This window comes from Eriocheir sinensis, chromosome 21 (assembly GCF_024679095.1).
Source record: "Eriocheir sinensis breed Jianghai 21 chromosome 21, ASM2467909v1, whole genome shotgun sequence".
Classification (NCBI taxonomy): Eukaryota; Metazoa; Arthropoda; class Malacostraca; order Decapoda; family Varunidae; genus Eriocheir; species Eriocheir sinensis.
This window is the reverse complement of record NC_066529.1, coordinates 3,374,954-3,398,093: the sequence shown is the minus strand read 5'-3', so window position 1 is coordinate 3,398,093 and position 23,140 is coordinate 3,374,954. Positions and strand designations below refer to the sequence as shown.

Below are 23,140 nucleotides of genomic sequence, written 5' to 3'. Positions count from 1 at the left end.
TTTTTTTTTTCCATTGAGCTGCCTCCCTTGTTGTGGAAAAAAAACGGAGGAGACGAATGGAAAAAGGGAGAGAAAGAGTGGGACGAAGGTCTGGAGGTATGAAGAGAGGCGTGGGAAGGAGAGAAGGAAGGTGTTGATTCAATTTAGGTCTGTTAGGTAAGGGAAGGGAGGAAGGAATAAGGGAGTGGGACGTCGCAGAGAGAAAGGAAAGAGGAAAAGGTGAGGCAGGTGAGGCGTGTGTGAGGGGTGGGTGAGGTGAGAGAGAGAGGGAGAAAGGGAGAAGATGAGGAACCAGCAGGGCCGCACATAACTTGATTCAGGAACAGTTTGGCCCGGTATAAAAATTTTCTGAGGCCCCAAAAAGTATTCCGGGGCATCCAAGTCGTAAAGTTTTATGATGGCGGTAAAATTAAAGCGCCTCACGTGTGACCCGGCGGGGGAAAATATAATAATGATAATAATAAAGAGAAGGAAAGAGAATGAAAGAAAAAAATGGACATAACGAGGGTGAGAGAAGGAAGAAAATGAAAAAGAGATGATGATGATATAGGGAAGGAAGAGAATGAAAAAATATATATATAAAGAGAAGGAAAAAAGAACGAAAATGAGATGGGTAAAAGATAAGATGATGATGATATAAAGAACGAAGAGAATGAAAGAAAAAAAGAATATAACGAGGGTAAGAGAAGGAAGAAAGAACGAAAATGAGATGGGTGAAAGATAAGATAATGATGATAGAGGAAAGGAAGAAAATGAAAAGAAAAAATATATATAGCGGGGTAAGAGAAGAAAGAAAAGAACGAAAAAGGAAAAAGAAAAAGAAATAATGATAATAGAGAGAGAGAGTGAAAGGAGAATTGTAACAAGGGTAAAAGAAGAAAGAAAAAAAAGGGAAATAAAAGACTGGGAAAAAAATACATATACGTGTTTTTGGATGTTGTAAAATATTTCTAACTTTACGATACTACTACTACTACTACTACTACTACCACCACTACCACTACCACTGCTACCACTACTACTACTACTACTACTACTACTACTACTACTACTACTACTACTACTTCCTTTCCCTTGTAATTAGGTGATTGCTCGTCCCTTCCTCTCACGGTCATCTTTTCTTACGCGTCTCATTTCCGGTCCCGTCGCAAGAGGGGATGAATGTAAAGAGAGAGAAAGTGATTAAGGGAGGATTATTAGGAGCTCTTTTTTTATTTACTTAGGGGAGGTTGATGTTATAACCCCCCCCCCCTTACCCACACACACAACCCCTCCCAACCCCCACACACACACTCACACGCAACAGTCTCCTTTTCCCCCTCTCATTCCTCCTCAAGACTGGCAATTAAGAGACGATTAACGTGCAGTATACGTCACCAACCCCCTAATTACCCTTTTGTATATATCGAAGTCATTATCCGTGTGAGGTAAATGACCACCTTTCCCCGGGTAATCTGTGGTGTTAATTAGCAAGGAATGGGGAGGTCAGGTGAAAGGGGAGAAAGGGGAAACTGTGAGGGAGGTGATTGTAGTGTGAAAGGCAGGGAAATAGATGGGAAAGGGAGGAAATGTCAGCTGTTAGGGGAAGGTAAGGGGATGTGGCTGACTCTCATCTCCTCTCTCCCTTCTGTCCTTCTCTCCATTCCCTTTATTTCCTTCCCTCCTTCACCAATATCCTTCCTTCCCCTCTCTTCCTCACCGCATCCTATCCCTCTTCTCCTTCCTCTCCCCTCTTTTCTCAACATGAAGGTAAGAGAAAAAATATACAAGGAGGATGAAGAAAGATGAAGGGAAAAGAGTGGAGAGATCATGGGAAAGATTGAGGGTTTAGGTAAGGATAGAAATGAAGGTAAAGATTGAGGAAGGGAAAGTGAGGGGAAAAATAAGGGGTTTGTGAAGGAAGAAATGATGAAAAGGAAAGGGTAAGGGAGGAAGGAAAATGGAGGGAGAAATAAGGAAAGAAAGGAGAGAAGGGTAAGGAGAAAAGGGAGAGTGGGAGTGAAAGAGTGAAGGGGTGAGGGGAGAGGTGAAGGGGATTTGATGGGGTGTGATGGGGGTGACCTTTGATGATGAACTTCTCGGTATTTCTCTCTCTCTCTCTCTCTCTCTCTCTCTCTCTCTCTCTCTCTCTCTCTCTCTCTCTCTCTCTCTCTCTCTCTCTCTCTCTCTTCTGGGAATTTCACACCTAACATCATAATCTCTCATTCAGTCCTCCTCCTCCTCCTCCTCCTCCTCTTCTTCCTCCTCCTCCTCCTCTTCCCTCCACGATTAACTAATATGCCTCAATTCCTTCATTTTCCAGATCTGCATTTTTATTTTTCTCTGTCTCGACTTTCCTTCCCTTCTTTCTTTCCTCTCCGCTTTCCTTCTTCATCTCTCTTTCCCTTTCTTTCCTTCATTCTCCTTTTCAATCTTTTTTTCATCATTTCATCCTCTTGTATTTTTTTTACCCCGTTCTGTAATCTTCATTCTTCGTGTCTTTCTCTAATTCTTTCATCACTCTCTTTCTTTCTTTCTTTCTTTCTTTCTTTATTTATTTATTTATTTCTCTCTTTCCTTCTTTTTTTCTTTTTTTCTTTCTTTCTTTCTTTCTCCCTTTCTCTCTTTCTTTCTTTCTCCTTTTTTTTTCTTTCTTTCTTTCTTCTCTCTTTTATTTTATCTATCTCTCATTAATTCCTCTTTTCTGCTATCTCTACATTTATCACTCTCTCCCTATCTTCCTTTTGTCCATGCGTTTCATAATCTCTCTCCTTCCTCCACCGTCCATTTCTCATTTACTGTTTTTTTTCTTTTCTTTCTCCTCTCCATTTCTCTTTTTTTTTTTTATTCCCTCCAGCCCTTCTTCCTCCTGCCAGCCATTCTTTTCTCCCTCTCCATCATTTACATGGCTTCATTTTTTTTAACCTTTTTTTTCATAATTCTTTTAACCAGAGAAATGGCGTTCTTTATCAGCTGGTTGTTTCTCATTTTTCCTCCACGCTTTTGTTTATATTTTAGTTTCTCTCTCTCTCTCTCTCTCTCTCTCTCTCTCTCTCTCTCTCTCTCTCTCTCTCTCTCTCTCTCTCTCTCTCTCTCTCTCTCTCTCATTGTTACCCCCTTTGCTCTTTCACAATCTTCTTTTCCTTTCTCTCGCCATTATCCATCTCCCTCTCTCTCCCTTCTCCCTCCCCACCCCACTCTCCCCACTCTCCCATCCTTTACCCTCTCCCTCTCCCTCTCCGATCCTTCCTAGCCTCCTACGTGTCCCCACCCTCGCCAGCTCTCCCTCTGCATACCTAATGAAAGCTTTGTCCTGCAGGCCCCGGGGTGGAGTTCGGCGGGGCAGCGGGGGACGGTGGGCGTGGCTGGCTGCATCGGGCGTGGCGGCGAGGCGTGGGCGTGTGCCTCTTCATGGTGGTCGCGTCTTTCTCCTTCTTCCTCGTCTCGTCGCCGCACCGTGCCCGCTTCACCGACCTGAGTAAGTTATTGGGTGCAGCGGAGGCGGGGTTTTTGGGGGGGCTGGGGGCAGGGGTGAAGAGGTTAGGGAGAGATTGAAAGGGGGTTCTTTGTTTCTGCTGGGTGCGAGAAAGAGAAAGAACAGAAGCAGATAAGCAAGGGAGGAAGGGCAGGTGTGGAGAGGTTAGGGAGAGATTGGAAGGGGGTTCTTTGTTTCTGCTGGGTGCGAGAAAGAGAAAGAACAGAAGCAGATAAACAAGGGAGGCAGGAATGTAGGTAGGCAGGTGAAAAGGAAAGAATGAATGAAAGAAGTATGCAATGAATGAAAGAAGAAAGGAAGGTAGTATTATAAGGGAATAGGATTAATTGGAAGGAATACGAAGGAAGAAAGGAAGGAAGAGAAAGTTGAAAGAAATAGTGTATAAGGAATGAAAAAGTGGGGATACATATATGAGAGAGAGAGAGAGAGAGAGAGAGAGAGAGAGAGAGAGAGTGGTAATGGGTGATGGATAGATGTGTGTGTATGTGTGTGTGTGTTTGTTACGACTATCGCCCTTTCAGTTATCATCACGATGTATTAGTGAGACTCCTCCCACTTTTAATAATGGTCCTCCTCCTCCTACTCCTCCTCCTCCTACTCCTCCTCCTCCTCCTCCTCCTTCTGATCCGCCCCTTCTTGCTCCGCCTCCATCTCTTCCAAGTCATCCTCGCCGTCCTCTTCCTCCTCCTTTCTCTCTTAATTCTAATCCTCCATTGACCTCGTTTTCTTCTCCGTTCACTTCTTTTCATCTGATTTTCGTATTTTTCATCTGCTCGTTATTCCAATGCCTCCACCTCCTCCTGCCCCTCCTGCTGCCCCTCCTTCATAGTCTCTTCTGGGTAATGCCTCGCTTTGTCCTCCTTAACGCCTCCTCTTTCTCCTCCTCTTCTTCTCCTCCTCCTCCTCCTCCTTCAGACTCTCGTTAAAAGATACACATTAGAGATACTTCACCTTTACACAATGCGGAAAAAAGAAAATTGGAGGAGCCCTTGAATGTTATTTTATCAGTGAATTGAATCGAATCACGCGAAGCCCCGAAGCCTTTGAGATGAGGTTCATGTCTCTCTCGCGCTCGGAGTCGACACAATGGAGATCGAAACACTCGCACGCAGGTCGCTCGAGTCCGTCTTTCTTCTTTTTTTTTGTTTCCATTTAACTTTATTCAGTGAGGAAAGTGTGTGAAAAATGATGTAAAGTTTGCGTGTGCAGTGAGTTTAATTTTCGGCGGTGGTGGCGGTGGTGGTGTGTTTCAAGTTTATTTTTAGTTTTTTTTAGTTTGAAGTTGTATAAATTAGTTGTTTAGTTGTTTGAGTTACACTGTGTTTGTTTTATTGTTCGCTCGTGTGTGTGTGTGTGTGTGTGTGTGTGTGTGTGTGTGTTACCCCTACAAATCATAACCTCTGCCCTTTTCCCTTTTTCTACCCCCCTTTCCTCATTTCAGCAGCCCACCGCTCGTCGCCTGAGTACATTTTCGACTTTCTGATGTTGCCTTCTAACACCTCGAAGTCAGTGCCAACATCACCGCCATCATCACCACCAAAATCACCTCAATCACCATCATCAACCAACCAGAAAAATCCTCGAGAGTCCTTCAACGTTCCCAAGGGCTTCCTGGTGCACTCCCCGAGCTGCAGCATCCCTGACCTGGACCCACATCACCCCAGCATCCAGAGGTTCATCAGTCACCCCAAGCCTGTGAGTTACCGAGGAATGGCTCTGTTACCCTTTTAAAATGCTTCAGTTTTCTTTGGATCTTATTTTCGTTTTCTTTGGATGCTATTTCAGGAATGGCTTAGGCATTTTCTTAGATTGTTTCCCTAGTTTTATGTCTGTCTGTCTCGCTTTATTATATGTCTGCCAGCTTGCCTATCGCGGTTTGTTGTACCCCGAACAGGATATTCCCCTCGACCATTGCCAAAAGGCGTGTCTACCTCCCGAACCAAGAGCAAGACACGCGTGTTAGTTTCATCTTCGAGGGACAACCATGTAATGATTTCTTGGGACTTTGCTTCAAAATATCAGTTAATTTTTTATTATGCTAGAACTTCTAACATTGTCTTAACTGTATAGCTCGAATGAATAAATAAAGATTATATAGAGAAGAAAAATAGCATTCTTTATAGAAAGGGGATTATATGTCCCACACTGAGTCATGTGTGTAGTATTTGGATTGTTTTGATATATATCCTGCTGCATGCTTAATGTTGGTCACTGAAAATGTTCTTAATACCATATTAGTTGGTTTGATAACCCACATTTGACAGATTTTTTTCCATAATATCGGATTCTTTGTTTTAAGTCATGGAGTGAATCTGTCATCTTTCGAAGAGTTTGCGAACGCTCCAACTGATATGTTTTTTTCTTCATATATATACTTTTGTTTATTGTTTGATAAATAAATTGGATTATCTACTGATAAATAAATTGGATTATCTACTATCTAATCAAGTTGGTATACTAAACTCCTCTCCTTTTCTTCTTCCTCCTCCTCTTCCACCTTCTTCTTCTCCTCCCCTCTTCCTGACCCTCCTCCTCCCACAGGTATTATGCAGGGGGCCCCCAGCCTTCACCTCAGCGCGGGGCGCCACCCTTTACCTCAACCAGGACATCCTCCGCCGCCACCTCAATGTTATCCAACAAATCTACTGGGACGAACTCACCACCACCATTCCCAGGCCTCTGTCTCTCACCTCCACTCATCGACCTCAAGCTTCCTCCACCACCACCGCCACCACTCCCAGGCCTCTATCATCCACCAAAACTCATCAACCTCAAGCTTCCTCCACCACCACCACTCCCAAGCCTCAATCATCCACCACCATTCATCCACCTCAAGCTTCCTCCACCACCACCACTAACACCATCACTACCACTGCATCTGTCAACGTAACATCACATACTTCATCATCTAAAGCATCACCAACATCATCATCATCGCCATCGTCATCCACCACGGAGGGAGGGAGGGTGAAGGTGGGCGTGGATGCGGTGAGGTGCTGCTACAAGGGCATGCACCGGGTGGAGCAGACGAGGGAAAAGGCTGGTGGCGCTGCAGACGGACGCTGGAGGCAAGTGTGGAGAGACTGAGTGTTAATAGTAGCAGCAGCAGAAGCAGCAGCAGTAGTAGTAATAGTAGTAGTAGTAGTAGTACGTGGTGAAGTACCAATTGAAGTAGTATTTTAAGTTTAAGATAATTACTGAGTCACCCTTGCCGCACCCTCAACCTCCGGTCTTCCTCCCCTTCCTCAGGTACAACGAAGCGTGCCAGCCGTTCAACGCCAGCGGGACGGAGGTGCAGGAGGAGGCGGCGCTCGTCGTGTGTAGCATAGGAGAGATCGTCGTCTATAAAAACGTCCATTACTTTTTCCGCAAGAGAGAGAATGCACCGGTTCCATCTGTCCAAGAGGGCGCTGAAAACCCACCTCTGGGAACGCCTGGTGCCTCGACGGAAGGACGCGCCTCGGGTATTGAAGGCGGCAAAAAGACTCCCGCTGGGAATAGCCAGACCAAGAACGTGCCAGGTAGTACTCCGGGCCCGCCCCAGCCCTCGGCCGCCCCCTCGTCCAGCGAGAGGCAGGGAAGGGTGGAGGGAGCCGAAAAGCTAAGCGTCATCTTCATCGGCACGGACTCCGCCTCGCGCCTCAACATGCTGCGCTTCCTGCCCAAGACCTACGAGTACCTGACGCAGGAGCTTGGTGCGCTGGACCTACAGGGCTACAACAAGGTGGGCGACAACACCTTCCCCAACCTGTTGGCCTACCTGGGGGGGTACTTCTCGGAGGAGGTGGACAAGACCTGCATCACTAAAAGCCGCCACTACGACGATTGCCACTGGGTCTGGAAGGACTTCAAGAGGAACGGCTACGTCACGGCGTACATGGAGGTGAGGGACGCACACATACTTCAGGCTACACCTTGGCTTTGTCTACAGCGCCTGTTATAATTTTTCTGCTGACACAATCCTTTATATTACTCATTCTGGCAGTGTGTTTATGTTAGCCGCTCTTGCACTAGTTTTTATTACCGTTCTGACACTGTTTTTTTGTTAAGGCACTTCACTTGGCAGGTGTTTGCACACAACTTTGGTTACTGTTAGGATTTCTTTCGAAGTGAGTTAATTGATGCAAGCCTTAGCATGGTACGTGAGTCCTTGAGTTGTTGTAGTGTCAAGCGGTATTGGCATTGGTATGAATAGTTTAGGTTTTGTCTGATTTTATTTACACAATTATTACTCGTTATGTACAGTCTTACAGCGAGATATAAGGAGGAGCCAAGCCGCCAGCACTCATACCCTCTGTTGTTACCGTTGTGCGTTGTTCTCTCCTCCCGGGCGGGGCGATGCGCAGGTCTCACCTCAGCCAGCAAAATCAACAGTCTGTCATCCAGGCCATAACTGGTCATGGTTTGATGCAAAGTGACTGCATTGCAACATGTTACATTCCATTCATTCCTCGCTACCTTTCCATGACTTACATTATAAATATTTTTCAGCAGTATTCACCTTAAGAGTCCTTTCCTCCTCCCTCCCTTCCGTCCTCCTTCTCACAACACTGTTACAGCATTTTCTATCACCCCTTCCCTCCCTCCCTCCCACTCTCCTTTTTAGTACACAATTATCCCGTTTCCTATCAGCTTACCACTCATTCCTTTACCCCTCCTCAGGACGCCCCTTGGATGGGCGCATTCCACTACCTCCGCCGGGGCTTCATCTCACAACCCACTGACTTCTACAGCCGTCCCTTCTTCCTCGCCTCGGAGAAGGAGATCGGGCAGAGCCACAAGTGTCAGGGGGCGGAGCTCAGCCTTAAGGTGAGGGGGGGGTGGGGTGGAGGAGGGACAGAAATACACTATTCTTTATATTATTCTTGAGTATAACCTTTGCAGTACATAACCACACACAAAACCTCTCCAGAAATCATAGTCCTACTTCATCCTCTTCACCTCTACAGTACATTGCCAGACATATGTATTCGTATAATCATTCTTATTGCGACTGTTACACCCCAGCCTGTTATGTTCATCTCTCTAGTTCATTCACCTTACTTTTCCCGTACCGTCAATCAGTCAGTTATCAGCACCGTTGCCAGATTATCGTACTCAGAGCTTTACCGGTTTCTGACGCCTTACTATTGCCAAGAAACATCAGGATCTAATTCTTTTAACGATAACAATAAATGAGTTCCGTTATTGGAGCCCAGAAGACAGTTTGGTGGTAGGAAGTCGGGAAATATAAGCGGCTGAGTATGACAATCTGGCACCGTTGCTCGTCGTCACTAATCTCCTCGAGCAGTCCCCCACCCCCACCCCCCACCCCACCTCGTGCTTCATCTCTTCCCGTATCAGTAACTTGGTGGCATCAAAGGAGCGTAGCCAGTGGAGATGCAGGCCAGGTGATAAGAAACACTGATAAAGTTCTGCCTCAGCCCTTCTCCTGTTTATCTCTCTCCTTGTCTCCTCTTCCTAGCTCTGGCCCCTTCGTATCTTGCTAATATTCATGTTTGGTTGTTTTTATCATCCCCCTTCACCTATTGCTGCTCCATATCCCACTCCCTCCTGCTCTCCTTTCTCTGATCATTCTCCTCTTCTCCCACACAGCTCCAATCTTCTCCATTCATTTTTTTTTTTTATCCCAACCTCGACGTACTCTTCCGTTTCCTTCACTTTCATCCTCTTCGTTTCATACTGTTGAGCTCCTCCACTCTACCCCCTCCATGCTCAACGCCATCCCCTTCCCTCCAGTTCTCTTCTCTCACCTCTAACCTTCCTCACCCCAGCCTTTCTTTCCTTTCACTTAATTCCCTATTTCTCCCCTCCTATACCCACCTCATCCATCTCTACACCATGCTACGATACCAGGTGGAGTGAGGTGAAAATATTAAAAAAAAATGCACTTTTAACAAAGGGACCGAGGACGAGAGAAAAGTAATCTAAATTGGATGGCCTGATTCCAGATCCTCTCTCCACTGACGAACAGATAAAAGTGGAAAATTTCGGCCTTAGGGGAAGGTATAACGGTATAAACACAATTACAAAAATACGTAAGTTTATCTTTGAACGCTAGATTTTCACACAACAACAAAATCAAGATCACCTGACTTGTAACACCGCTTAAACGATAAAACACTCGGGAGCCGCCTGCCCCGAAACATGGCAGGTGAATTCATAGTTACTCACAGCGCAGAGTCACTGATCCTCCGTGACAACCTGCACCCCAACCTATATATGAAACCTTTTATAGCCCACTTCCCTTTGTCACATTCTGCTCACTGACATCTTCCCCTCTCTTCCCCTCTTCATCCCGAGTATACATCCTCAAACCACCCTTCCCTTTAACCACTCTGCACCACCACAAACCAAAGCAAACTCTCCCGTGCAGGTGGTTCAGGACTATTCCCTCGAGTTTACGCGGACCTTCCTCGACACGCCTTCCTTCGGCTTCTTCTGGTCGGCGAGCCTCACCCACGACTACCTCAACACTCTCCGCCACGCCGACGAGCCCCACCTGCGGTACCTGAAGGAGCTGAAGGAGATGGGCGCCCTCAACCACACCGCCGTCTTCTTCGTCAGCGACCACGGCATGCGTTGGGGCAACCTCAGAGCCACGTACATAGGCATGCTGGAAGAGCGGCTGCCATACGTTGTCATCTACCTCCCGCCTTGGTTCAGGAAGAAGTGAGTCGGGATGGATGGTGGGCGGGATGTTTGTGTGAGGGGTTGGGTTGAGAGGGTAGGGGCGGATAGGGTGGTAGTAGTAGTAGGAGTGATAGTAGTAGTGGTAGTGTAATTGCAGTGGTAGTAGTAGTAGTAGTAGTAGTAGTGGTAGCGCATGAAAACGCAAGGCGAACATTGCGGAAAGGCGAATCACGTTAGACTTCAGAAGAGGTGAGGTTACATGTCACGGTGACCAACTTCTTCTGTACCGCCGCCGCCTGCTGGAATGTGGAGACTTTTCTAACTCAATATTTTTTGGCGTTTCATTTATGTGACTGCATTATTTTTGTGCCTAACTGACCAGAAAATTATTAGTGACGATGAATGCAAAGTTTGAGTACACCGGAAACTTGTATTTAGGCGGCTAGCAGCGGAATACTTAGAGGATGTAATAGTTCCATTTTTTTCACCGAGTTCCATGTAATTTTACCAACCAGTCAGCAAAAAGGACAGTGGCTTGCTCCCCGTCTTTCCACTCGTGTGACGGGCATGTATTCCTCGCCTTTTAGGATAGACTAAAGTAGTGATAGTAGTAGTAGTAGTAGTAGTAGTAGTAGTAGTAGTAGTAGTAGTAGTAGTAGTAGTAGTAGTAGTAGTAGTAGTAGTAGTAGTAGTGCAAAGTGATGTTTTCTTTCAAGTAGTGGTGTGGTGGTATAGAAAGGAGCCCTGTCTCCTCTTCCGTAGTTGTGGGAGCTGAGTGGTTGCAGAAAAGGAGTTAGGAGTCAATGTTCCTTTGGAGGGAGGGGCCAATCTGGACCAATTTATTGTACGATGACTATAGTACCAGTAGGGTGGGGTTGTAGAGGATTGTGGAGAGGGGAAAAATTGAAAAGATATAGGATTATGAATTTTTGGGGAATAGTTTGGCACTGGTAAGAATGAAGGCCCAAGTGTATGGATCTGATATGAGTGGATACATATAGATACAGTAGTGGTTAAGGACGGGAATTCTGCCGCACTCTACACTCCCTCCTTGCTACGCCACCACGCCACTTAAGTGAAACCTTATTGTGTAATCCGTTTTGGCGTTGGCTCCCGCGGGTCCATTTCTCCCCTCTGCTCTGCCACACAGTCCCAACACCTATTTTTTCCTCTCACTTGTTACCTATAGCTTGCACATGAGAGGAAGAGATAGGTGTTGGGACTGTGTGGCAGAGCAGAGGGGAGGAAAGAACTCGCGGGAGCCAACGCCAGACCGGCCTCGACATATTTGGAAGACTATTGTTCTCTTTTAAACAAGCTCCCTTTTTTTTGTACCACCACCTCCTCTTGTCCTTACTACTGTCACCACCACCACGGGTTTAAAACATCCCTCTTTCCCTCCACCACCACCACCACCACATTTTTAAAACATCCCTCTTTCCCTCCACCACCACCACCACATTTTAAAAACATCCCTCTTTCCCTCCGCCACCACCACCACCACCACCCCAACCACTTCCACCACCGTCACCACCACCTCCACCACCACAGGTACCACCAAGCGTATGCCAACGTGGTGACCAACACGCACCGCCTCACAGCAAACTTCGACGTCCACGAGACCTTGCTTGACCTCGCTTATGGCCGCTTCGCTGACCTCGACCACGTGACCTCCACGCCCTCAGAAGCCAGACGGGGTATCAGCCTCTTCAGGGTAGGTCAAGGAAGGTCAAGCCACATGTTTGTGTGTGTGTTTGTATGCTCGTGTGTGTGTGTGTGTGTGTGTGTGCGCGCTACCACCTACTTCTAACAACCACAGCCATCGCCACCAATGCCCCACCACTTCTACCACCATCGCCTCCCCCTCCTCTCCCTTCTGCTTCTCTTTTTCATCCTCCTCCTCACCCTCCCTCAGAGCGTGCCGTGGAACAGGACCTGCGCGAATGCCGGCATCTCGCAACACTACTGCGCATGTCAGAACACAGTTGAGGTGGCCAAGGACGACCAGAGACTGTACCCCGCCGCAGAATTCCTCAGAGACTTCCTCAACGAGAAGCTGCGGCCTTACCCCCAGTGCGAGCAGTTCTCCAAGGTGAGGACCAAGCGGTTCCTCTGGTCCCTCCAGTTGTGACATATTTGACTGACATGATGGCAAAAGGGACGCTGGAAAGGTAAAACATGCACCTTTACCCCCAATGCGAGCAGTCGTCTTCGGTGTGCCTTCCCTCTGGTCGCCAGGATGAACACTTTCTCTTGGTAAAAGGACGTGACGGGAGTGATGCTAACGGGTACAGTGATGGTGATAGGTCGGGAAACTGGGCTGTAGTTATGATAACAGGCGGTGGTGAACATGGTGGTGACGGTGTTCTTTCCAGATGAAGGTGATGACAGGTAGGTAAAGTAGGTAAAGTTGGGAGCATACGCAATTAGCTGCGGGTCAGTGCAACATCCGGTTACTTCAGTTTGCCTTCCCCAGGTACCCATATATCAACCGTCCTGAAATGAAGGATGAACAGCTGGGTGGGCTGCGCGCCGACTGTCCAGTCCAGGCTTTGACCCAAGGGCCGCAAATTTGTAGTTAGGCACGCTAACCACTGCACCTCGGAGGCGGATGGAGATGATAGTGATTATAGGTGGTGATAGTAACACAGTAGGAGGGTAGCAAGTGATGATGGGGATAAAAATTGGTTGACATGACTATAGTCTGTTCACTTAAGTCTGACCCAAGCTGACAACATAAACCTTAGCGTGTTCGTAAGCACAGTGCAGATTACCAGATTGTGCTGCGTGAGATAAACACAAACAGAGGTTAAAGAAAACTTGGAAGCCATAGCAGTAGTCAATAAGCACTCAGCTTGCAAACACGCTTAGGTTTATGTTGTCAGCTTGGGTCGGATTTAAGTGAACAGACTTATAGACACGATAAGACGAGGCGGTGGTAACAGCGGGTAATGATAAGGAGTGGCGGGGGTGATAACAAACGGCCTGCTCGCAGCCTGGCATTTTGATGTTTGTTGCCGCCAGAATATTAATTTCCTCCAAACTTCCTTGGGCAGAGGGCGACTTAACGCCCATTTGCAAAGATTATTTGATATTGCTTGCCACAGCAATGTAGGACGATAGTGAAGACATGTCCATATAAGATGATTTGTATATATTTTGGCAAAATTTTTATGATGTTATAATATAAAAACCCTGATTACGTAAGTGATTATTTTGGAAATAAGTGTAGAAAATAAGTATAGCAAACGACCTGTGATATCATCGTCAACTCAGATTTGAAAAACGATAATATCGCAGGTCCTTTGCTATGCAGCTCCCACTTGCAGAATAATCATTTACGTATTAAAAATTCTTTCTTATAAAATAATAAAAATAGCTTCATTATGCCCAGATATTTAAAAATCTTGTTTTATATATTTCATATCATCTTAAATTGCTATGACAATCAACGTCAACTTTTTTTATACTAATTGGCGTTGAAAAATAACTGTCACGACTCTGCCCAGGGAAGTTTGGAGAAAATTAAAGTTCTGGCGGGGACAGGCATCAAGACGCCAGGCTGTGAGTAGGCCAGTCGGTGGTGATGGCTAAAAAGGATAAGTGCTAATGACAAGTGGTATGGTGCTAACAGCAGGTGGTGATGGTGATGTCTTCCCAGGTGGAGGTGGATTCTGCGCGGGTGTCCCGCACCGGCAAGGAGTTGAAGCCGAAAGAGTTGAAGAGTGAGGTGCGGACCTACCTCCTGCAGGCGACCCTCAGCCCAGGGCGCGTGGTGGTGGAGGCCTCCGTCAGACACAGCCAGCAGGACAACGCCTTTTCGGTGGGCAGGGGGGAAAGGAGGGGAGGGGGAGGGAGAGGAGGAGGAGGAGGAGGAGGAGGAGGAACAGAAAGAGAAGGAGAAGGAAGTTGTAGATTAATGTCTTATCATTATGGATTTTTCTTTCATGATTATAAAATTTATCTTTTGGGTTTGCTGCCTTTACAGCCTTCACACAATATATTCCTTTTCCTTTTAACACATTTCCTCCTTAATGATTAGTTTTATCGTTTTCTTTTTCTCCCTTCAGTTTCTTTTTATATTGCTTTGTGTATTTCTTGTCTGCTGTGGTTACTGTTTCGTGGTTCATGTAAAGCATTTCATTTTCAATCCATCTTTTCCCCTTCTGTCTTATTTTATGAAACGATATTTCAGGTTTCAGTCCTTTAACTCTCTCATGTCTTTTGTGTTTGCTCTTCCATTCTCTTCCCCTCTCCACTACCTTTCCTTCCTCCCTCTCCTTTTCCCTCCACGCACTCCTTATTTTCCTACCCAACGCCCGACCTCTCCACTCCACCAACATCCACGTTCTCCCTTTCCCATCTCGACCTCTGCTCCATGACCTACTTCTCTCCACGCTCCCTCTCCAACCACAGCATGTATGTTATCAGCACCGTTGCCAGATTATCGTACTCAGAGCATAGTATTTATCGGTTTCTGACGCCTAACTATTGCCAAGAAACATCAAGTTCTAACTCTTTTAACGATACCAATATATATGTTGGTTTCGAGCCCAAAAGACAGTTTGGGGGGGGTAGGTGAGGAAGTAGCGGCGGTAAAGTACTACAGGCAACGTTGGTTATCAGTCCCCCTAAACTCACCTACTCTCGATCTTCCTCAGATACTGGGCTCGGTGTCACGCATAAGCAAGTACGGAAACACCAGTGGCTGCGTCCGACATGACCTGCTGAGGAAGTACTGTTACTGCCGCGACCAAAAAAAGGCCCAACGGCTCTTCACTGAGAATGTCAACAAACAGTACGGGGCGGAGGTCGGGGACGGAGAGCAGAGAAGGCGGAAGAGAAATGCTGCGTGAAGGCTGAAGGGTGGGCGGGAGGTGGGAGGGAGGGCATGTAGGTGGTGGCAGGAGAGAGGGTGTGATAGAAGCAAAACTAGTCATTGTAGTTGGTGAGAGGGGGAAGGAGACGGAGAGGAAGACCAAAGCAGAGGTCGATGGGCTGCATGAAAGGGACTTGGGAGAAAGACAGCTTCCAGAGGACGATGTGCGTGGCGAGGAGTTGTGACCTCGTTGTCGCGGTGTGTTGTGTGTATGTGGTCTCAGCTCTATCCCAAGATCGGTACTATAAGCACTGTGCTTCTCCGTAGGGGAACGGCTGGCGGTCGCGAGAGAGACCCGCAGCAGACCAAGAGGTGAATTACCTACATGGCGCCCAAACGGCCGCGCCAAAATGGCTGAGCCCAATTGTCCCATTCCGTTCATTTCGTTACTCAACCTTTACCTCCCTCTCTTACATATTTAAGCGTCATTCCATCCGTCTTCATTTCCTTTTGCTCTTGTTTGTGTACTTTATCGTTCTCAGACCACAGCGGCTTCAGGTGTTCTGACACATCAAACTTTCCCTCTCGCTCACGGATGGTAATTCTGACACATCTCCTCCACCCGTAGAGACAGAATCATAATCACCTTCCTAACCTTTCCTATGAGTAAATTAACTTTCTCTCCATCTTTTCCCTCTCCTTCCTCTCTACTGATTACTGTTACACTTCTCAGTCCTTCGGAAATAACAAAACATTCTTTGCCACGCTACTTTTTGCTTCTCAGTGGTATTTACTGTTCATGAGCGGCCATCGACTGGCTATATGGACTCAGGTACTCGTGGCCAATGTATGAAAAAGAAGAGCTGCAAGAATAGTTAGAGGCAATTTTTCTCAAGATAAATAATATTTTGTACTAAAGATTATATTTGCTCGTAAAAGTTTAATGCGTCAGGATGGAATTATCCATTTGTCCTGCCTTGAAAACCTTAGTTAGTGATGCCTTCCCCTGGTGAGAAGACAAAAACTGCCCCGCGTTCTCTTCTAACGTCTGACTAATTGCTGTATTACATAACACCACACAACTCCTTATCAAACTTTCTATTTTTGTTATAAATTGAAGAATCTGGCACTTATCTACATTATAAGAGACCTCCCATTCATTTGACCAAGCTGAAATTCTACACAAATATTGTTGAAATCTGTACCTCTCTTGGTCTGAAGTAACAGTTATCAATCTTTGCGTCTATGGGTGGATCAGTATCCGCCATTTGCAACCCAACAGCTGGGAAGTATCCGCTTGGAGGGTCCACCGTGTACAACACTTCAAAGTAGCTTCTCAGTCCAACGAGCCCTCTGCCCATGTATGTCTGACACGAGGCAATCATCTGCTATTCGGATAACGCTCGCCTGGGAGGGAGGCTCGAAGCGGAGCTGTTTCAGTGCTCAATAGGCAGGTCAGTGGAAATTTGCATTGAAATGGCGCTCGACGTCCACAGCAAGACTTTTGACATACCTCTCCTTGTCTCTCTTCAGGAGAACTCTAGTCCTACGCTGTAGAACCTTTTATTGGTCCTCATTCCTCGGAAACCTGGCAGCGCGAACCTTTTTCGATATTCCCCAGGGTCACCCCCGAGGCAAAACCACTCTTTGATCTCGGGTACTTTGCAGTGCACTTCTTGCAGCCTGAAGAGTTTAACGTTTAAGTAATCAACAGCTGTCCAGAGTCATCAAGAGTGCTGAGCTCGCTGAGCAGATTTGAAACTCTCACTGAATACTCTTAAGCACATGTCTAAGTCTTTCAGTCTCTCGAGATGCAATATACTACGGATACTTCTCAAGATTCCACTTGATTTGACATGAAGCTTGTGAGTTGCAATTGATGATTAGTTGCAAATGGAGTGACCCGCCCGATGAGGAAAGCTCCTAAAAGCCCACTCAGCTGAGGGGAGGTGGCTCTAGCCGGATGTTAGATGAGTGCTCACAAGAATGTGATCAGTCTCCATAGCTACCTTCTAGCATTGCTATACTAAGTCCAGCGGTGCAGCTCTGGTCTCTGGTACCAAGGACATGCAGTGCTTAGTCTACTGGATCATGCGACATTCAGGAGAGAGCTATTGGCATTCCTGGTGCCAAAACCATGAGGATCAACACATAATTCATAGCCAACATTATCACTGCCAGTAGTAGCATTAAAGCAGCCCGCGACATTGAGTGTGTCTCGAGGGGGGCACTGGTCTAATACCAAGTCGAGTCTGGCGTAGAACATTATCCCTTCAGTTTCACACGTCTCTGTAGGATCGTACTCGGCAACACGAGACTTGTGCTTGAGCCTCACGCGTATTATACGTTCATCAGCCTGAGTAACCTCAATTACGAATGGCTGCAGTTGGCTGGAGATGCCTATAGGTATACCCCCCCTAAGACGGACACCATTGCCCATGCTGGACTAGTAGGTATACCCCGCACTGTTCATCTCGCCACTGCCAGGCCTGCTCGTCTCCGAGAGTGCCGCCATACCCACCTTCAGCCTTCTCAGCTCATCCGCTGGATAAGACAGTCGGTGATCCTTAAGGCTTTGAAAATATGCCCATGATTGTGATATTGCTTTGTTCTGAGCTTTCATTGGTTTGTAACATTATGCAATATTGCGTTTGATTATGATTGTGTCATTGTTGCTGTCTCGTGGCGTGTCTTCCATTGCTGTAATGAAATATGTTGGTAATGATCTGAAGGCTTCCTTGCCTGTGCCTGGACCGCTGACAGGTGACACGTGACTTTTGAAGTGTGATGTTCTACACTGATTCTGTTTCCCATAAAACCGTCTCGTGTTTCTGCCATAGTAGCGGTGAAAAATTGTCTATTAAGACTTGTTAGCCTTCCACAAGATACCCCCAGTCTTTTCTCGTATACTAAAGTCTCTGTATTCTCCGCCACTGTCCTCACTCCCCAGCCCAGGTGACAGTAGACAGTTTATATATTTATATATAGTTAGTTCAGTAGGGTTGAACTTCTTCCCTGAGGATTCTAATTAACGACGCTGAAGAGGAGGGAAAGCGGCATCAGAAGCCAAACACCTTTGTCTGAAGCATAAAGCAGATCCAAAATATACCCTAGTCATTGTTTAAAGAGAGGACGGGCTCCCTTTACCCTGTGTGTGTGTTCCTCCGCCGAACTCCCCCTTCAATGCCTTGGCCCTTTCGCAGCTCGCTCTCGTTTCCTGTGAGACCACACAAATACAGCCCGGAAAAATATCTCCTCCCCTGCAACACTACAATGAACGAAATTTCTACGCGTCACGCAGGACTAACAACAGTAAAATCTACGGTGATGTATCTGTTGGAAGTTACTCAACGGTACTGTGCTTGGCGATGATGTACGATTATTACCGCAAGACTGGCATTGGCGGCGCTTACTCATGGTCTGCTTGAACCAATGTATTTACAAGTGATCGGGAAAGGCTACGATCAATGATATTATAAAAGGAAAATGTTCAGTAGTCACAAAGACATGGGAAAAAAAAAACGATCAAGATAATTAATCATTTCGGGGAGGGCTTTGTTACGTGTCGAGTGAGACGTTTGGTTTTCTACCGAGTGTGTATTTATTGGACCACGGAGACTTTGGTATTGACAGTACTAGTAAGTTATTTCGATATGGCAAGACGCAGGAAAGAGAAAGCAATACAGCAGCGACGTGGCGAAGGTTTGTATTTACGAGTCACTTATGAAGCGGTGACGGATTAAAGCTGTACAGTATAAGTCCTTATCCCTTTTCATTCCTCAGTTGTCTGTATATACATTGTGAGTATTAACCATTCCTTAACTTTAACCTATTCCAAACATGCCTTAACGAACGTGGTAATAGGTCAAAGAGAAGAAAGGATAAAGAATCGGAACGTCTCGAACAAAGACGAGAATCTCCTCCATTTTTATGACGCCCTTGAGTGACGCACTGTGCCATGTGTTTATCGCGGTGCACAGGCGGACGTGAGAGGCTACTGTCACGGCCTTGGAAGCGATACATTTGTGTTGTGGAGCCTTGGCGGCGTTGTGCAGCGCGTGTGAGACGTGGCGCGCGCCGGAGGAACAGTCGAAATGTGCGGCGAGGTGTGTCGGGTGAGGGAGGAGAGGGAAGGGGAGGAAGGAGGCGTTGGCTTAGAAGTAGGCGGAGGGGAGAGGAAAGTGTGTTCAAGAGGCCGACAGTGTAAGATATGATGGTAATTTATGTGTGTGTGTGTGTGTGTGTGTGTGTGTGTGTGTGTGTAGGAGAAATAGTTAACTTTTATGGAGGAGGAGGAATACGTGTGTCGTGGACGCTGGCCGGCTGTGTTGTGTATTAGCACCATTTTGTACTTACGTGTTCCGGCAATAAAAGTGAACCCCAAGTGAATCGCTTCAGTATCTTTCTCAGCATCTCCAGCCACGGCAAGGTAAGGGCCGAGGAATGTTTGTTCTCTCAGAAAAAGGTAAGAAACAGTGTCACTCGGTACTACTGAAGTTTCGGACCAGTATCCCAGAGACGACTTCTACCTTCTCAGCCTCTAGATCTATTTTACTCTAAGCAAGAGGTACAGCAAATAAATAATAACGATAATGATTTTTTAAGTTATAACAATTTTACTTACGATGGTCTCGCGTCCCTATATGTGAAACTCATTCCAAATTATGCGACAGGTCAGCTTAGGTTGGGGAGGCGGTGGCTGAGTCGTCTAAGTAACGGCCCCGTGTTCAGGAGGACGCGAGTTCAATCCCCGCCCGGTGCCACCAAGCTGGGATTTTTCAGCCGCCGCCGAGTGGCTTAAAACTACCCACATGCTGTCCAGAAGACCACCTATCAACCCGGACTCTAGATTCTAGGATCAGAGATGAGCTCTGGGATGGCAGCATGAGCCAATGCAAGATGGCGCCACTATAAACACTCGCCTGCGCCAGAACGGGCTGGACCGACCATCAGGACCCACCGGAAAGAAGCCTTGGACCGACCAACAGGATCCACCTGGAAGAAGCCTACCGGCGCAATAGGCCGCAATGTAAAAAAAAAAAAAGAAAGGTTAGGGTATTCTTTTTTTTCGGTTCTGTAGGTTCGGTTTCGTTAGGCCAGACTCAACAGGACTGGCACTCTGCTAAGACTATCAGCTTTCCTGCATAGTCGATGAATACATATTTTTCCCTTATTTCTCACTCAAGGGGGAATGGGGAAAACGGAGCATTTCCGATGAAAATGAAGGTCAGATTAGTTGAAAACACTGAAAAAAAAACGGAAAATCTTATCTACATTATGAGGCGCATACTGGTCCTAAGCTTAAGATATTACCCGTCACACACTATAATAATTGCATTAGCTGATAATACAGCACTGAGCGGTAGAATGATAGTGTGGGATGGGGAAGAGTAAGGAATTTTCACACTTATCTTCCTTTACTGCCATATTACAAACTCTCTCTTCCTTGGCCTTTCCCTCGACATCATTTCCAACAGTATGAGGATGATAGCCAGCACTTCTTTCTTCTCTTAGAAATATTATGGCGCGAATAGCGAAAGATAAATGCCTGGAGGAGATACATATGGAGAAATATTTTAAAGCGAAGCATGTGCATGCATACAGATTGTAATGCAAACTATGATATTGCAATAATAATGACTAATAATAATAATAATAATAATAATAATAATAATAATAATAATAATATATATATATATATATATATATATATATATATATATATATATATATATATATATATATATATATATATATATATATATATATATATATATATATATATATATATATATATACAGTCGCGATATGAAGTGATGTCGCCGTGTACTACGTTTATTTTCGATCATGCAAGTATCGTTATATATTTTCAAGAGTACCATTATTTTCCTGTATCTTCATCATAACTTAACTAAATATATTTTACAAGCTAGAAAAAAAATAGAAAAGAAATATTTAATGATGTCTTACGAAGAGTTGTCGAAATATTTTGACACAAAGTGTTTTCGTTCACCAAGGAACAAGTCAAATGAAGTCCAAATATCGACATGTTACTCAAACAGAAAGTAAAATTATCTTTCCATGATCATTGTTGGCAACAATAAATCTAACATATGCACAATATATAGGACATGCATAATTAGTCGATAGCCTAAACTAGGATGACGTAATTTATTTAATTTATACTCTCGTATGATGATGACGTCATCGCCCGCGCACCATACTTATTATTCAGCCCTGACTCACTCTTTGCCTTTCGTGGTCAACATAACGATAGCAAAAGCTTTCCGTGGACTTGTAATGAATGATAGTGATCAAGGGATGATGTCCACAGCCTATAACTACCGTGGGATAGTCGGAGATAGAAAAATAAGAATTAATAGCTTCAGAATAGTCGTGTTTTGTAACTCCAAGCTCCTCACTCTTTGCCGCCGATCGCAAACATATTGCCTTTCTTGGTCAATATAACGATGACAAAAGCTTCCTGTAGACTTCTAATGCTTGGAGGTGATCAGTGGAACATGTCCACAGCTTATAAGTGCCATAGAATAATTGAGGAAGGTGGGGAAATAAGAATATATGGCTTTGAAATGGAGGTTGTGGTGCGGGCGGGTAGGCTAATCACAGCGTTGCCAAACATTAGGCTATGGTCGAGTGTTCGTAGAGGCGTCCGGAATTTTGATAGTTCAGATATGGCAACCCTACCTATGAAGGCATTCTTCATTCATCATCGTTACTGAGCAATGTTACTATATATTTCAGTGCCCATGCTTATAAGAAGCGCCATCATAGTGAATAAAAGGTGTTTAATGTGAAACCTTATTATTTGATCGTTTCTTAATCAATAAAACGCAAAGTAATGCTAGTAACTGTCCATTCGCTTCGTGTCATGCTGTGCGTGTGTATTGATAACTGCAGAAGACATTTCATGGAATGACCCAGAATATATATATATATATATATATATATATATATATATATATATATATATATATATATATATATATATATATATATATATATCGCCTAAATCTGAACAAAGTATAACAACTGTTTTGCAAAGATAAGCACACGACGTGAGCTAAATCATTTCAAGGTTGTCTTCAGTAGTGAAGACAACACATGACATTCGCAGTCGCATTTTTTGAAACAAATGATTGTATGATTGTAATTCAGGTACTACTATGTTATTTTAACGTGTTTTACATCACAACGTATTATAGATTATCATTAAAAGGGAACATTATAACATAAACAATAAATACACATCAGTTTCGTTACCTTCAAATGCTCCCGTACGAAACATTTTTTTGAGAGCGGCGACATCACTTCATATCGCGACTGTACATATATATATATATATATATATATATATATATATATATATATATATATATATATATATATATATATATATATATATATATATATATATATATATATATATATATATATATATATATATATATATATATATATATATATATATATATATATATATATATATATATATATATATATATATATATATATATATATATATATATATATATATATATATATATATATATATATATATATATATATATATATATATATATATATATATATATATATATATATATATATATATATATATATATATATATATATATATATATATATATATATATATGCAAAACATGAAGGGAAGGAGGGACGAAGGAAAGAGTTAAGAAAAAAACGATTATTGGCCGTGAGAGGTAGCAGGAGATATTGTCAACAGTGAGCAAAATCAAACTTTTATTTCTGTTACCTTTTTTCCCAATCCAAACTCCGCCAGCCAACAATAAGACAGGTCGCTTATTACCCAACACTGGAATCGAACCAATTCGTTGGCGTTGTTGCCCGCCTCGCCGACCCGGGGTCTGAGTGAAAGACTCCCTCTTACGACTCCGATATTGGGCAGTATTTTTTTTTTTACAACAAAGACGGCTCAAGGGCAACAAAAAGTGTAGAAAAAAGCCCGCTACTTGAAACTCCCACAACAGAAGATAGTATAGAGTGGCCAAAAGAGAGGTCAATTTCGGGTGGAGAGGTGTCTTGATACACTTTCCTTGAAAGAGGACAAGTTATAGGCTGGAGGAAATATAGACGAAGGAAGGCCGTTCCAGAATTTACCAGTGGAAGGGATGAAAGAGGGAAAAATGAAGATCGCTTACTTTTGTTATCGA

General features: G+C 44.6%; 1 protein-coding gene across 6 annotated transcripts in view; it reads left to right on the top strand.

Moving 5' to 3' along the window:
* Positions 1-23,140, top strand: part of LOC127001523 (uncharacterized) — a 75,396-nt gene that overhangs the window by 31,559 nt on the left and 20,697 nt on the right. For 2 of the 6 annotated variants that reach the window (XM_050866135.1, XM_050866141.1), the window contains exons 2-11: positions 3,299-3,457; positions 4,917-5,170; positions 6,017-6,543; positions 6,725-7,358; positions 8,138-8,284; positions 9,852-10,147; positions 11,660-11,822; positions 12,024-12,200; positions 13,770-13,931; positions 14,770-19,975. In XM_050866135.1, the coding sequence (XP_050722092.1) occupies positions 3,299-3,457; positions 4,917-5,170; positions 6,017-6,543; positions 6,725-7,358; positions 8,138-8,284; positions 9,852-10,147; positions 11,660-11,822; positions 12,024-12,200; positions 13,770-13,931; positions 14,770-14,964 (2,714 nt within the window). In that variant the 3' untranslated portion in view covers positions 14,965-19,975. Of the gene's footprint in view, positions 1-3,298; positions 3,458-4,916; positions 5,171-6,016; positions 6,544-6,724; positions 7,359-8,137; positions 8,285-9,851; positions 10,148-11,659; positions 11,823-12,023; positions 12,201-13,769; positions 13,932-14,769; positions 19,976-23,140 lie in introns of those variants that run through there. The other 4 variants (XM_050866140.1, XM_050866136.1, XM_050866137.1 and 1 more) reach the window with 4 other exon arrangements.